Below are 12473 nucleotides of genomic sequence, written 5' to 3'. Positions count from 1 at the left end.
ATGTGGTTTCAGGTTCTGTCCCAGTCGCAGCAACTGGAGCAAGTCCTCTCCTGTAGACACAAGTCAGTCAATGTCTTGTGTGTGATTCTAGTAGACAGAAATTGTGCAGAGGCCTATCATGTATGTGTGTATGTCCCTTCCACCATCGCTTGACAACCAGTGTTGGGTTTTTTTTTTATGTCCCTGTAACTTAGTAGTTCAGCAGAAAAGACTGATAGAATAAGTACCAAACTTTTTCATCTGTCTAAATAAATATCTCAAAATTTATCAACTAAATTATCTTGTGACAATCGAAGTGGTGAGAAAGGGTCTACAAACAATGGAATGACAGGGGACTGAGACTTCTGATGGTTTATTGTGCTTGAAAAGACATGTCAAGCTAAGTAAAAGTGTGGTTTCCCTTGCATACAGGCTCGTCCCATGCAACCCTCTCCAGCTGAGCATCCCTAATCTTGTGGGCTTGTGGGTGCTGGTGCCACATAAAAACCACCCATGCCAGTGCTGCATCAAAGCACTCAGTACACTCGCTCAAGTCAAATCGCCAAATCCATGCCAGCATGGAAAACAGACATTAAAGGGTGATGAAGATGATAATGGACAGAAGCTGTAAACCCTATACTGGAGATAAAATATTTCAATATAAACTGATCTTGTGTTTAAGTATCTGTAAACAACCAAGATAGTAATCAGGTGGAAAATGTAATGTAAAACAGAAAGCTCCAAAGAAAAAAAAACACTACACAAATTTTTAATTAATCTGGCCCGAACAGTATTTATTATATTTATGTATGTGTATTTACATTCTATATAAGTATAGAGTATGCAGTATTTATTGCATAATAGAACTTGAACCAACTGAAAATAAACTTTACAGATTTTCTGTTTAATTTGAAACCCAAGTTCCCCTGGGATAAATTCGCCTTCATACATCAGATAGCTGATCATGCCAGTACTTCCTGAGGTAACTTTTCCAACAACTCAGGGCCATTTCAATTGATATCCCGCCCTCATCTTTATACTATCCTCACCACTCATATCTTACATTGATCACCCCATCACCACATATCTATCACTCTGCCTGCTTTGTCACCCACCAGCCAACCTACCCAAACATATCTTTCTCTCTCATCCTACATTTGATCATTGCATCAATATTACTATACTTCTGCTCTTCAATTCCACCTCTTATTCACCATTTACTACATCTACCCTCAACATTTGTTCTTCATTCATTCATTCATTATATCTACTCTGTCAGTCCTTCCTTCCCAGAATGATATTCCCCTGAAATTCCTTTCTTGCCTATAGACTTCCTTAAGCTATCACCATATCAGTTTGTGAAAGACCTTTCAAGGCTGGAGGTACAACCTCTTCCTTCAAACTAAAGATACACACCATTTATTAAATTAATTTTTCTTTAGTTCACTCTCTATAACTACATCTTTATTGATAATTCTCACCAGTTTTTATTAATTCTGGTCCACTAACACCATAGCTACTCTGTACACCATCATGATATCAATCCCAGTCTAGAACACCCCCACACACAAAAAAATATGCAAAAATTAATAAGAATATAATAAATATTTTACAAGATAATTTCTTGATTAACTGAATTTATTTCCACTTCAAGAGATAAATATACAAATACCTCATAACTACCATGACCAAATTCAAATATATATTTATCTATCTTTATAGTTTATATTAATGCCATTGGCTACTCTACTGAGGGTGAAGTATTTTCTGTCTCAAGTGGAAAGCTAGTAATTATGATATAGTCTTTTCTTTGTTAAGAATGTAACTTCATCAGAAGAGAGAGAGACCCTCAGTGATGAAGACAGCTAGTATTTGTAGAGGCTGCACAGGTTGAAGTTGTATGTTCTCTATGACATTGTGTATAGAAGTGTTTCTTTGATATGTGTGCAGTGATTGCATCTTTGTTAATATGAAAGGAGACAACATCGATATGGTACCAATGAAAGGTGTTTTCAATATTTCTCTTCATGGTGTCAGTATATGTTTGTTGAGAGATGTCTAAGTAACATGTGGATGATGGTGAGATATGGACAGTTAAGGAAGAATGGCAAGTGGCAACATATGTATAGGAATGGGTGTTGCTGGAGATGATGACATCTGTTTAGGAGAAAAGGTGTGTGAGACAAAATTGAACCTTGGAGTGCACCACATTTGATAGAGTATGGGGTCAGGGAGAGTTCCTTCAATAGCTACAGCATGTAACTTCCAAACCAAGTGGTGGCCTGAGAGTACAGTCAGTTTAGCTAGGAGTATCATAAGCTAGATACAGTAGTGATATACTGATGTGAGTGCAGCAAGAGCAAATTTCTTATAGATACGAACTTACAAATGAGTGACATCCAGTAGATTTGTAGATACACAGTTACCGGTGGTTATTATGGAGAGAGAGAGGAAGGGGGGTTCAAAAGAAAATGGTAGACATGGTGAAAGGGAGTTGATCTTGGAAATTGGATATATTGTAGGTTGTTTCCAAGGCTGAGAAGGAGAGCGAGAATCAATGATGGGTACATTGTCAGGGCTTGTAACCTTGGCTAAGATATACTGGATTTATGCGGTGCCATATGTATGTCAGATGAAATGCGGAGAGAATTATCCTACTTGTGATGAATGTAGAGGAACATGATAAAAATGGATGGTTTCAGTCACTTCTTAGCTATCATTGATAGTGCAGGAAAGAAGCATGTGATGTTCTGGGTGGTATAGTTAACACAGCTATGGTCATACAGCTGACTTGCAGTGTCGTAAGGCTCAGGGGATGAATGAAACATTGTGCTGTGGTAAGACAGTAGTTGGATAATCCAATAGGTTCTGATGGTGATGGTGTAGTAGGAGTTAGGTTGGGAGGTAAGAAAGAGGTCTGTGTGTCAGTCAGGGAAGTGTGTAGAGGATGAAACTAGTTGATACAGAGAATTAAGGACTGTCGAAGATTTGGTTTCTGCATTAGAGGGTTAGGAGGCAATAGTATGAGATGAATGTATGAGGGTTGTGAGGACGATTACTTAAGAGAGAGGTGAAATAAGAGATGTTGATGAAGGAAGAGATATGGTCAAACAGCTGTTGGTAGCTAGAAACGTTTGAAGAACTTTAGAGTCAGCAGGACACTTTCAGCCAGAAAAATTGCAAGTTTATCTTACAGGTGAGATACAGGAACAGTAATGATACTGAGAGGAAGACAAGCGCAAAAAAGCAATAACACACAGCTTACTGGTTCAGTAAAACAGGAAATATAGTGGTGGCAGGAGAGAGAAACAGAGACAGTACCAATAGTAGAAAAAAATTGATATGTTGGTGGCTGTATCATTCAAAACCCATAATTCAATTATCAAATGAGTTGCATATACTTTCCTCAGAAGCACCAGTTTTAGAATGTTCTTGCAAATAAACAATTTTCTTCCACAGAACTGCATTTAATCATAGAACTGATAAAACTGCCACCACACAGACAATACAGGGATTTGAAGTAATATTCTTCAATACATAACATTTTAACACACACTGTTGTAATGAAGTAAATTCCTTCAGTGCTTTCACACTGAAAGTTTTTATTCTTACTTCAAACTAGGCTGTAATATTCTTATAAACAATGATTACCAAACAAATCACACATACACATATAATACCATATACATTTCATAAGCCATAATTCAGAATTTCCCACCATAGACAAAGTTATTTTTTTCACTTATAATTCAACATAATGGATAGCAAAATCAATAACGCATCAGGTAAAATATTTTATGGTATTTGGTTACTTGGGGGTTCAAATCCTGGACAAAACATTTTTGATTTCCCTTATCTTGGGGTTGAAGCACAGTCAGCCAACACACATTCCTACCTCCAAATTTGTGACTTTGCACTATGACAACATTGTTGGAGAGCATTATTATTATCATTATTAAGGTGGCAAGCTGGCAGAATTGTTAGCACACCAGACAAAGTACTTAGCAGTATTTCGTCTGTTGCTACATTCTGAGTTCAAATTCCACTGAAGTCTACTTTGCCTTTTATCCTTTCGTAGTCAATGAAATAAAAATCTGTTACGCACTGTGGTCGATGTAATCAACTAGTCCCCTCCCCCCAAATTTCAGGCCTTGTGCCTATAGTAGAAAAGATTATTATTATCATTATTACTGTTAAAGCGGTAAGTTGGCAGAATCATTAGAACATCGGACAAAATGCTTACTGGCATTTCTTCTCAGCCTTTATGTTCTGAAATCTTTCCAAGGTCATCTTTGTCTAAGAGGCTGAAAGACACTGGAATTGAGACTCACAGTGTCAACCTGCAGAAAAGTGCAATCCTATATTCTATCAGAATCTCAAGAAAGATTCTTGAGGTTTCAGGAGACATGTCAATAAACCTCAAGACAACATCCCTTCTAACTAATACAGTATGTAATTAGTTATTTTAATAATAATACTCATTCACCTTTTTATCTTTTACTTATTTCACTCATTACACTGTGGCCATGCTGGGGCACCACCTTGAAGATTTTTTTTAGTCAAATGAACTGACCTCAGTATTTATTTATTTTTTTAAACTTGGTACTTATTCTACCAGGCACCTTTGCCAAACTACTAAGTCACATCAATGTAAACACACCAACACCAGCTGTTAAGTAATGGAGGACAAATGCGCACACACACACAGATGGGTTTCTTTCAGTTTCTGTCTACCAAATTCACTCATAATGCTTTGATCGGCCAGAGGTTACAGTGGAAGGCACTTGCATAAGGAATCACACAATGGGACTGAACCCAGAACTATGTGGTTGGGAAGCAATCTTCTTACCACACGGCCAAACCTGTGTCAGTAATGGTAATAATAGTTATTTCAAATTTTGGTACAATGCCAGCAATTTTGAGGGGAAAGGGTAAGTCATTTACATCAATCCCAGTACATGATTGGTACTTTATTTCATTTACTGGTGCTTTATTTTGCTGACTTCAAAAGGATGAAAGGCTACAATGATTTCAGTAGGATTTGAACCAAGAATGCAAAGAGCCATGACAGATATCGCAAAGCATTTATTCTGATGGAGGAGGAGGGAAAGAAAGCAGAGGACTACTTTCAATTCGGCAAAAAGCTAAATCCTTGTTGGAAGGGATTGTATAAGATGACTGCATCAGTTGTAGGATATTACTGGTACAAATTTTGAGAACCCTGGAAAAATATAAAGTGAAGTCACTGCTAAGATTTGAACTAAGAATAATTATTTTATGTTGATGCTCTACTACTTTTGCCAACTCTCTATTCTCGTAATATTGATAAACAGATGTGGTTTTTTAAGTACAATAACATCAATGATGACAATGAACAGCAACAACAATTATTCTGATAATGACAATGACTATTATGCTGATGATGATGATGAATAGCTATGTTTTTCTCCAATGAAAGTTGTAAAACTTCATATAAGGAACACATGATTTAAAGAGTACATAGCCAAGGTTAAGACATTTCCAGCCAATGTGATTTGAACTTGCAATATCCAATATACAAAATGAGATGCTATTAAACCAATATAATAACAGCAAATTGGTTGGTTTCCATGAAATATATCTCAAAATACTTTTTGATAGAGGCTTCTATCATGGGATGGAGATCAGTAAATGGCAGCAGTTTTTTTTTTTTTTTTTTTTTGAAGGACTTAATCAAAAAGGAGAGCAGTAACCATGACCATTGCAGGGGCTTGGTGGGAGGAAACACTGGATAAGTCATTTCTGCAACACAAAAAACTCTACTGAAATCACTCAATGATGAACATTTTATCACTATATATATATATATATAGGAGGTCTGACTGATAAGTATCAGGACTGTTGCCATAGTAGTGTGCACATGCACAGCAGAGTTCAACAGTTTTAAAATTCTGGCTCAATTCCGCTGTTTACAGCAGTGGTTGGAAGGAAGGTGTTATATGTATGTATGTATGTATGTATGTATATATATATATATATATATATATATTATATATATATATATATATATATAAGAAATTATTAGATTCAGTTGAATAAAGTACTTAATTTGAAGCACCAAATCAGTCCAGTATAATCCATACAGCTTGAAGTAAGGTGAATAAAATCAAAATAAGCAACAAAATATCAAGTAGTATATATATATGCACACACATATATGTGCATATATATGCATATATATATATATATATATATATATACACAGACGCACACACATGAACTGCAACCAAGACAGCTCCGGAGGCCAAAGAGCCCCAAATTTAAGGCACAGAAGGACAGAGTGACACTAATTATGTGTGGCAATACTACTAACTTCATGATGAAACCAGAACTTATCTACAAATCTGCAAACCCGAGGGCCTTCAAAAATATGAACCCAAACGAGCTGCCTGTCCACTGGATTCACAACCACAAGGCCTAGATTACCAAAAGTCTAACTTTGGATAGGTTCCACCAATGCTTCACCCCTCAAGCCAAGGAATACCTCCAAAATGTTTGCATAGAATTCAAGGTGTTGCTTGTTATGGATAATGCTGGTGGTCACTCTCTGGATTTGAATCATGGGGGAGTCCAAATTGAATTCCTCCCTGCCAAAACCACCTCCCTCATCCAGTTTATGGATCAAGGCGTGATCCATGCCTTCAAGGCACTTTACACTCGGAACTCTCTCCAACACCTTGTGGATGCAATGGATTTGGACAAGAATTTCAAATTAAAGGAGTACTGGCGAAACTTCACAATCACAATGTATATACTCTTAAAGACACGAAAAAAGAAACCCTCATTGCATACTGTAAGAAGGTATGGCCAAAGTTTGTCCAGGACTATGGGGACTTCTCACCTGAAGATATTCAGCACGAGGCTGTCAACAATGCGGTGAAACTGGCAAAGGTTTTGACGATGTCATGCAAGATGAGGTCTATGACCTCATCAATGCCTACTCTGAAAGCCTGATAGATGAAGTTTTGTTGGAGTTAACAAAGTCTGCCAACAAAGCAGAGGGGGAAGCGCCAGATTCCAGAGGAAGAGGAGGATGAGGGGGACCTGGCAATCAAACGCCTGTCTGACCTTTTAAGGACAGTAAAGGAATTGCAAAGTAAGGCAGAAAAATGGGATGCCTATAAGGTTTGGTCTCTCCAATTTAAAATTGCCGTCAATGCTGCCATGCTGACATATAAGACTCACCACCATTAAGAAATGATAGCAACTTCCCATCACAATGATCATCAAGTCCACCAAGAAAGCCTTGCACGAAGATACGACATCCCCTAAAACACCTGAAGTGGCATCACCTAAAGAGCTTTAAATTTTCTTTGCTGTGCAGTCATTATTGGTGAGTAACCATACATTTTACTTAATTTTTTTATTAAATTGTTATTACACACATATATATATGTACACACACACACACACATATATTATAATATTTTACATTATATTTTGACATTTATAGGCATTTTTATGGACCGCATCCAATATTCAGTTTTATGCTATTCATGGGTGTTCTACGAATGTAACCCTTGTGAATACTAGGGGACTACTGTATGTATATATGTGTGTGTATGTATATATATATATATTATATATATATGTATGTATGCATGTAAGTATATATATATATATATATATATATATATATATATATATAGATATATAGAATATAAGGTTAAAAATCACGATTTTTATCAGGTAGTCAGCATGCTAAAAAATTTATAGCAAATTTATGTATTAAATTAATAATAATATACATATGTATATAATTATATAAGGGTGCAAGGGCAAAAACAACCTATCTCCAGTATGTTTGAAGTGCCGATACTTTCAAAACACAACCAAAAACTCCAGATAAATGTACACATGGCTGAAAGCGGGCTAGTGAAAGAAAATTTAAAATACCTCAAGTTAATTGTAAATTGGTTCAAATTTCTGGATTAAAGCCAAAAATAGGCAGATGAAAGAAGAACTACAACAAATCTTGTAATAATAAGGGAAAACTGATTGACGATGAAGTGGGTGAATGTAATAGTAGAAAAATATCCAATTCATTTGTAAATAGTAGTGATATGATTAACAATGGTATTAATATTAATAAGAACAAGAGTAGTAAATATACCCAGAATAAAAATAAATATTTAAATAAACATAGGTCTAATGATAACAAGTATACGCCATATGGCAACCCAAATACACCCAATGATATTAAGTATAAGGAAGATAATTATATTTGGTTTATCATTCCTTGGGCACGACAAATAAAAATGAATTTAGTCAAGCTATTTAATCCAAGCACTTTAATAAAGAACATAAATATTACAAAATAATTAATGGATTAGAATAAGTTTTCCAGTATCTAAAACTTTGTTTAGAATTATCTCCTTTAATAATAAAAGAAAAAATAATAATAATATTACAGATAATGATCTTGCTAGAAACTGTAATTGTAGGTAGTTTTTTTTTTTCCTGTAGCTTCAGCTCAGAGCTGCAGCCATGCTCATGCATCACCGTTTTGCTACACTGTTATTACTGAGAACTTCCTCCAATATGTGGCACTTGGTGAAGAATGGAGTTTGATGTAGCTACCCTCATTTGCACCTCTTGCTGTGAGGTAGGTTCATCTGGGACTCTCGACAGGAAGAGGTCCAGCCTTGCTTTAAAAATGCCTACATCCACTTTGTGCAGGTTCCTCAGGCTCTTTGGGAGAATATTAAAAAGCTGTGGGCCCCTGAAACCCAGGCTGTTGCAGTAACTGGTCCTGAAGCATGATGGCATTGCTAGGATCTTTGGCACTATGCAGTGTTGTCCCGTTCTGGCATTGGAGTAGCTTTCAATGCCAAAATTTGGCACAATTCCTTCCAGGATCTTCCAGATGTATATTACTGCATACCTCTCCCGCCTTCCCTCCAGGGAGTAGAGTCTTATCTGTTTCAGCCTTCCCCAGTAGCTGAGCGATTGCAAAGTTATTGGTACATACACAGATGTACTAATTGTTATTTATATATAAACAAGCTTCTTTCAGTATCTCTCTGGATGAGACATTTAATACTATATACACTACTTTACCTATGTGTAGTAGTAGTTGGGGGCGAAGCATCACTAATGGTCATCTGAATAAAACTACCTGCAATAGCACTGAGCCAATGATCTATTGAATGTTTAATACTCTGTATGTGTCAAGATACTATGAAGAATTCCAGTTGGGGCAGCAAAAGCAGAAGTGGCTATGCAAGACACCCATGGCTGTGCCTGGCATGAAGCCATCTCTACCCACTCAAATGACAGGGCTGTTTACTCCTTTTTGTCTTGTGAATTACTTGGCAACCTCACTAGTTACCAGTTGTACAAAAACAAGAAGCTACCAGTTTACACTGAAAAGTGGTTGATGTTAAAAAGGAAATCCAGCTGTATAGACTATGCCAAATCTAACATGGAGCATGATGTAACACTGTGATTTGGTGAATTCTGTCCAAATGTTCTACACATGCTAACATGGAAAAACGGATGCGAAATGATGATGATAAATGAAATGTTATCAATGAATGCTTGAATGCAATGGAAAGAGGCATGGAGATTAAATAATTTATACACACTCATATTTGACTGTATAAGTGCACAGCCTATGTTTAAAACAAAGCCACACAATGTGTATGTGTGAGTAGATATGCAGATAAAACTGTACACAACTAGCGTGGAGTTACACAACAAACACAAAACATACACACACAAGTAAACAGGAGTCAATCTTGGAGCCTTTATACAGTCACTCCATCCACTAGAAATAGCAACCAAATCACTCTCCAATCACACAATGCTTTCCTAAAAAAACAAAAAAACAAAACAAAACAAAACAAAACAAAACAAAACAAAAAACACATTCAATAATGTATTCTTGACAAAATAAATGGAAAAGTCACAGCCAAATCACCTCTGATCACAAGTTTGCTTGATCAAGGCCAACCTGGGGCTAAATAACAAATAAGTCAACAGAAACAAGTAAAACCAAATGCAAATGAAAATCCTTCTGCCTTACCTTAAACGGAGTTTTTCCATTTACTAGAAGCCGATTAGCTCTCACTGCCGCACGATGGGCAGCCTCCCGGGCCTCTTGCTGTCGAGCAAGATTTAGCAGTGCACCACTTTCAATGATTTGAGAGCCAGAGTTATTGATATTAGCCAGTGCCAAGCTCTTTCCATAGATTCTTTCGTGAATGCTACTCTGTAGTATCACACAATTTGTTGATGATTCAAGATTTCAAAACCAGTGTGATGTTGTCACCGTTATCACAGCAGAATCAAACGATAAGTTGGAGCCATAGTTTAGCCAAATCATGTATTAACATAGTGTCATAGATTATTTTTTGATGTCACAGTACAATTTTACAATGTTCATATTTCAATCCCATGGTTACAAATTGAGTTTTTTTTTGGTTTTGTTTGGTTTTTAAAATATCATCATCATTAGGTGAAGTACATTAAGTAGAATTATTGATTTCATATGATTTTGTTACAAGAATATCATTATCATTAGATAACAAAATAAAATCATTATCAGTAATAAATTAGTAATAACATCATTGATTCAAGTGATTAGAATTATTTGTAATATGATGGTTAAGAGATACATAATGTCATTATTATGTGTGACACAATGTTAAGATGTACATTAAGCATTATCATCACAAATTTTTCACAATAATGACAATATTGGCATTAATGTTTGGAAAAGGTTAATTTTTTTATCAATATTTTTGTAATGATAATGTTTCAAATGATAATAAGTAAAAATACGTCATTAGAGATTTCATTAGTGCCAAGAATATTCCATTCAGAATTAGCATTTGTTATAGTCATTGGTTCATTAGATCAGATAAGAGTTCCAAATATTTTTCATTAGGAAGGAAAAAAAGAGAAAGATAAATAAATAAATAAAACGCATATAAATGTAATAACAATAATAATAACAATATAATAAAAGTAGGGAATATAATTCCAAAACTTACAGGGAAAAATTCAATTTAGCAATTCTAAATCAAATTTCACAATATATAAAATATGTATATAATTTAGAGAAAAACCTCTATTAAACAATTCAATAATTAAAGATGTTATTCGCACCACATAGAAAACATATACTATAAAAACCTTATTCTAAAAATCAATAAAGTACAAAAACAATAAATAGTAGTAAAAAGACTATGCGTGTTTTGTGCCTATATTTTCAAATAGATAACAATAATAATAAAATCAATTAGATTTAGAATTAAATCAATCTAAAATTAATTCTATTTAAAAATATAGTCACTCATCAGGTCTAAAATAATAATGAAACAAATAATAATAATAGAATAAATGTACTTAACTTATACTAATCATCATTATTATTATCTATTTGAAAATATAGCCACGAAATGTGCATGGTCTTTTTACTACTATTTAATATTATTTTTGGACTTTATTGATTTTTAGAATAAGGTTTTTATAGTATGTTTTCTATATGGTGTGAATAACATCTTTAATTATTGAATTGTTTAATAGGTTTTTCTCTAAATTATATATAAATATATATGTATACACACACACACACACACAGTAATCCCTTGACTATCGCGGGTGTTATGTTCTAAAACCCACCACGATAGGTGAAAACATGTGAAGTAGAAACAGTATTGTATATTTTTCATTATTACTTTTATAATTTGTATATATTTATTTTATTATAAATGCAAAACAACATCATGGAGGAATCAATGTAAGCTTAAATAATAAACCGTGATATGGCGAGGGATTACTGTACACACACACACGTGTGTGAGAACACATTCACTAAAATGTCTTGATATGAAAAACAATAATCATAAAAACAATAACATGAACTATAACAAAAAGAAACTATGTAGCAATGTGTAATGTGGGTCCAGGGTTAGCATTTCTGCATACAAAATATGTGTATTAAAAAAAATGCCCTTTTCTATTTTTGTAAAGGAGTTATAACCTATTGAATTACACTCATATATGTATATATTTATATTTAAACACACACAGTATTGACAATGGCTTTAAACAGAAGTTAAAACTAAATTTATTAACCAGCTCAGTCTCTTTCTCAGAGTCTTGTAGTTTAACCATGGGATCCATTTTTCATAATTAGGCTAAGCAAGTACATAACTTGGGTTACAATTTTAATGCACACAAGCAGGGATATAGACACAGACATGGCTATGCGGTAAGAATTTTGCTTCTCAACCACATGATTCCAGGTTCAGTCCTGTTGCATGTCATCTTGAGCAAGTGTCTTCTACAATAACTTTGGACTGACCAAAGTCTTGTGAATGGATTTGGTAAACAGAAACTGAAAGAAGCCCATTGTATGTATGTGTGTGTTGCAGTCTTCTTGCCACGACAGCATGTGATAGTTGTAAATGAATGTCACCATCATACAAGCAGTGTCTTTTATTTCC

General features: G+C 34.8%; 1 protein-coding gene across 1 annotated transcript in view; it reads right to left on the bottom strand.

Moving 5' to 3' along the window:
* Nucleotides 1-12473, bottom strand: part of LOC115222527 (protein HIRA) — an 83436-nt gene that overhangs the window by 37435 nt on the left and 33528 nt on the right. Inside the window, exon 14 of the mRNA XM_029792781.2 lies at nt 10046-10231. Within this exon, the coding sequence (XP_029648641.1) occupies nt 10046-10231 (186 nt within the window). The remainder of the gene's footprint in view (nt 1-10045; nt 10232-12473) is intronic.

The sequence above is a fragment of the Octopus sinensis genome, linkage group LG20 (assembly GCF_006345805.1).
Source record: "Octopus sinensis linkage group LG20, ASM634580v1, whole genome shotgun sequence".
Classification (NCBI taxonomy): domain Eukaryota; kingdom Metazoa; phylum Mollusca; class Cephalopoda; order Octopoda; family Octopodidae; genus Octopus; species Octopus sinensis.
The sequence above is the reverse complement of the archived record's forward strand: the minus strand, read 5'-3'. Positions and strand labels throughout refer to the sequence as shown.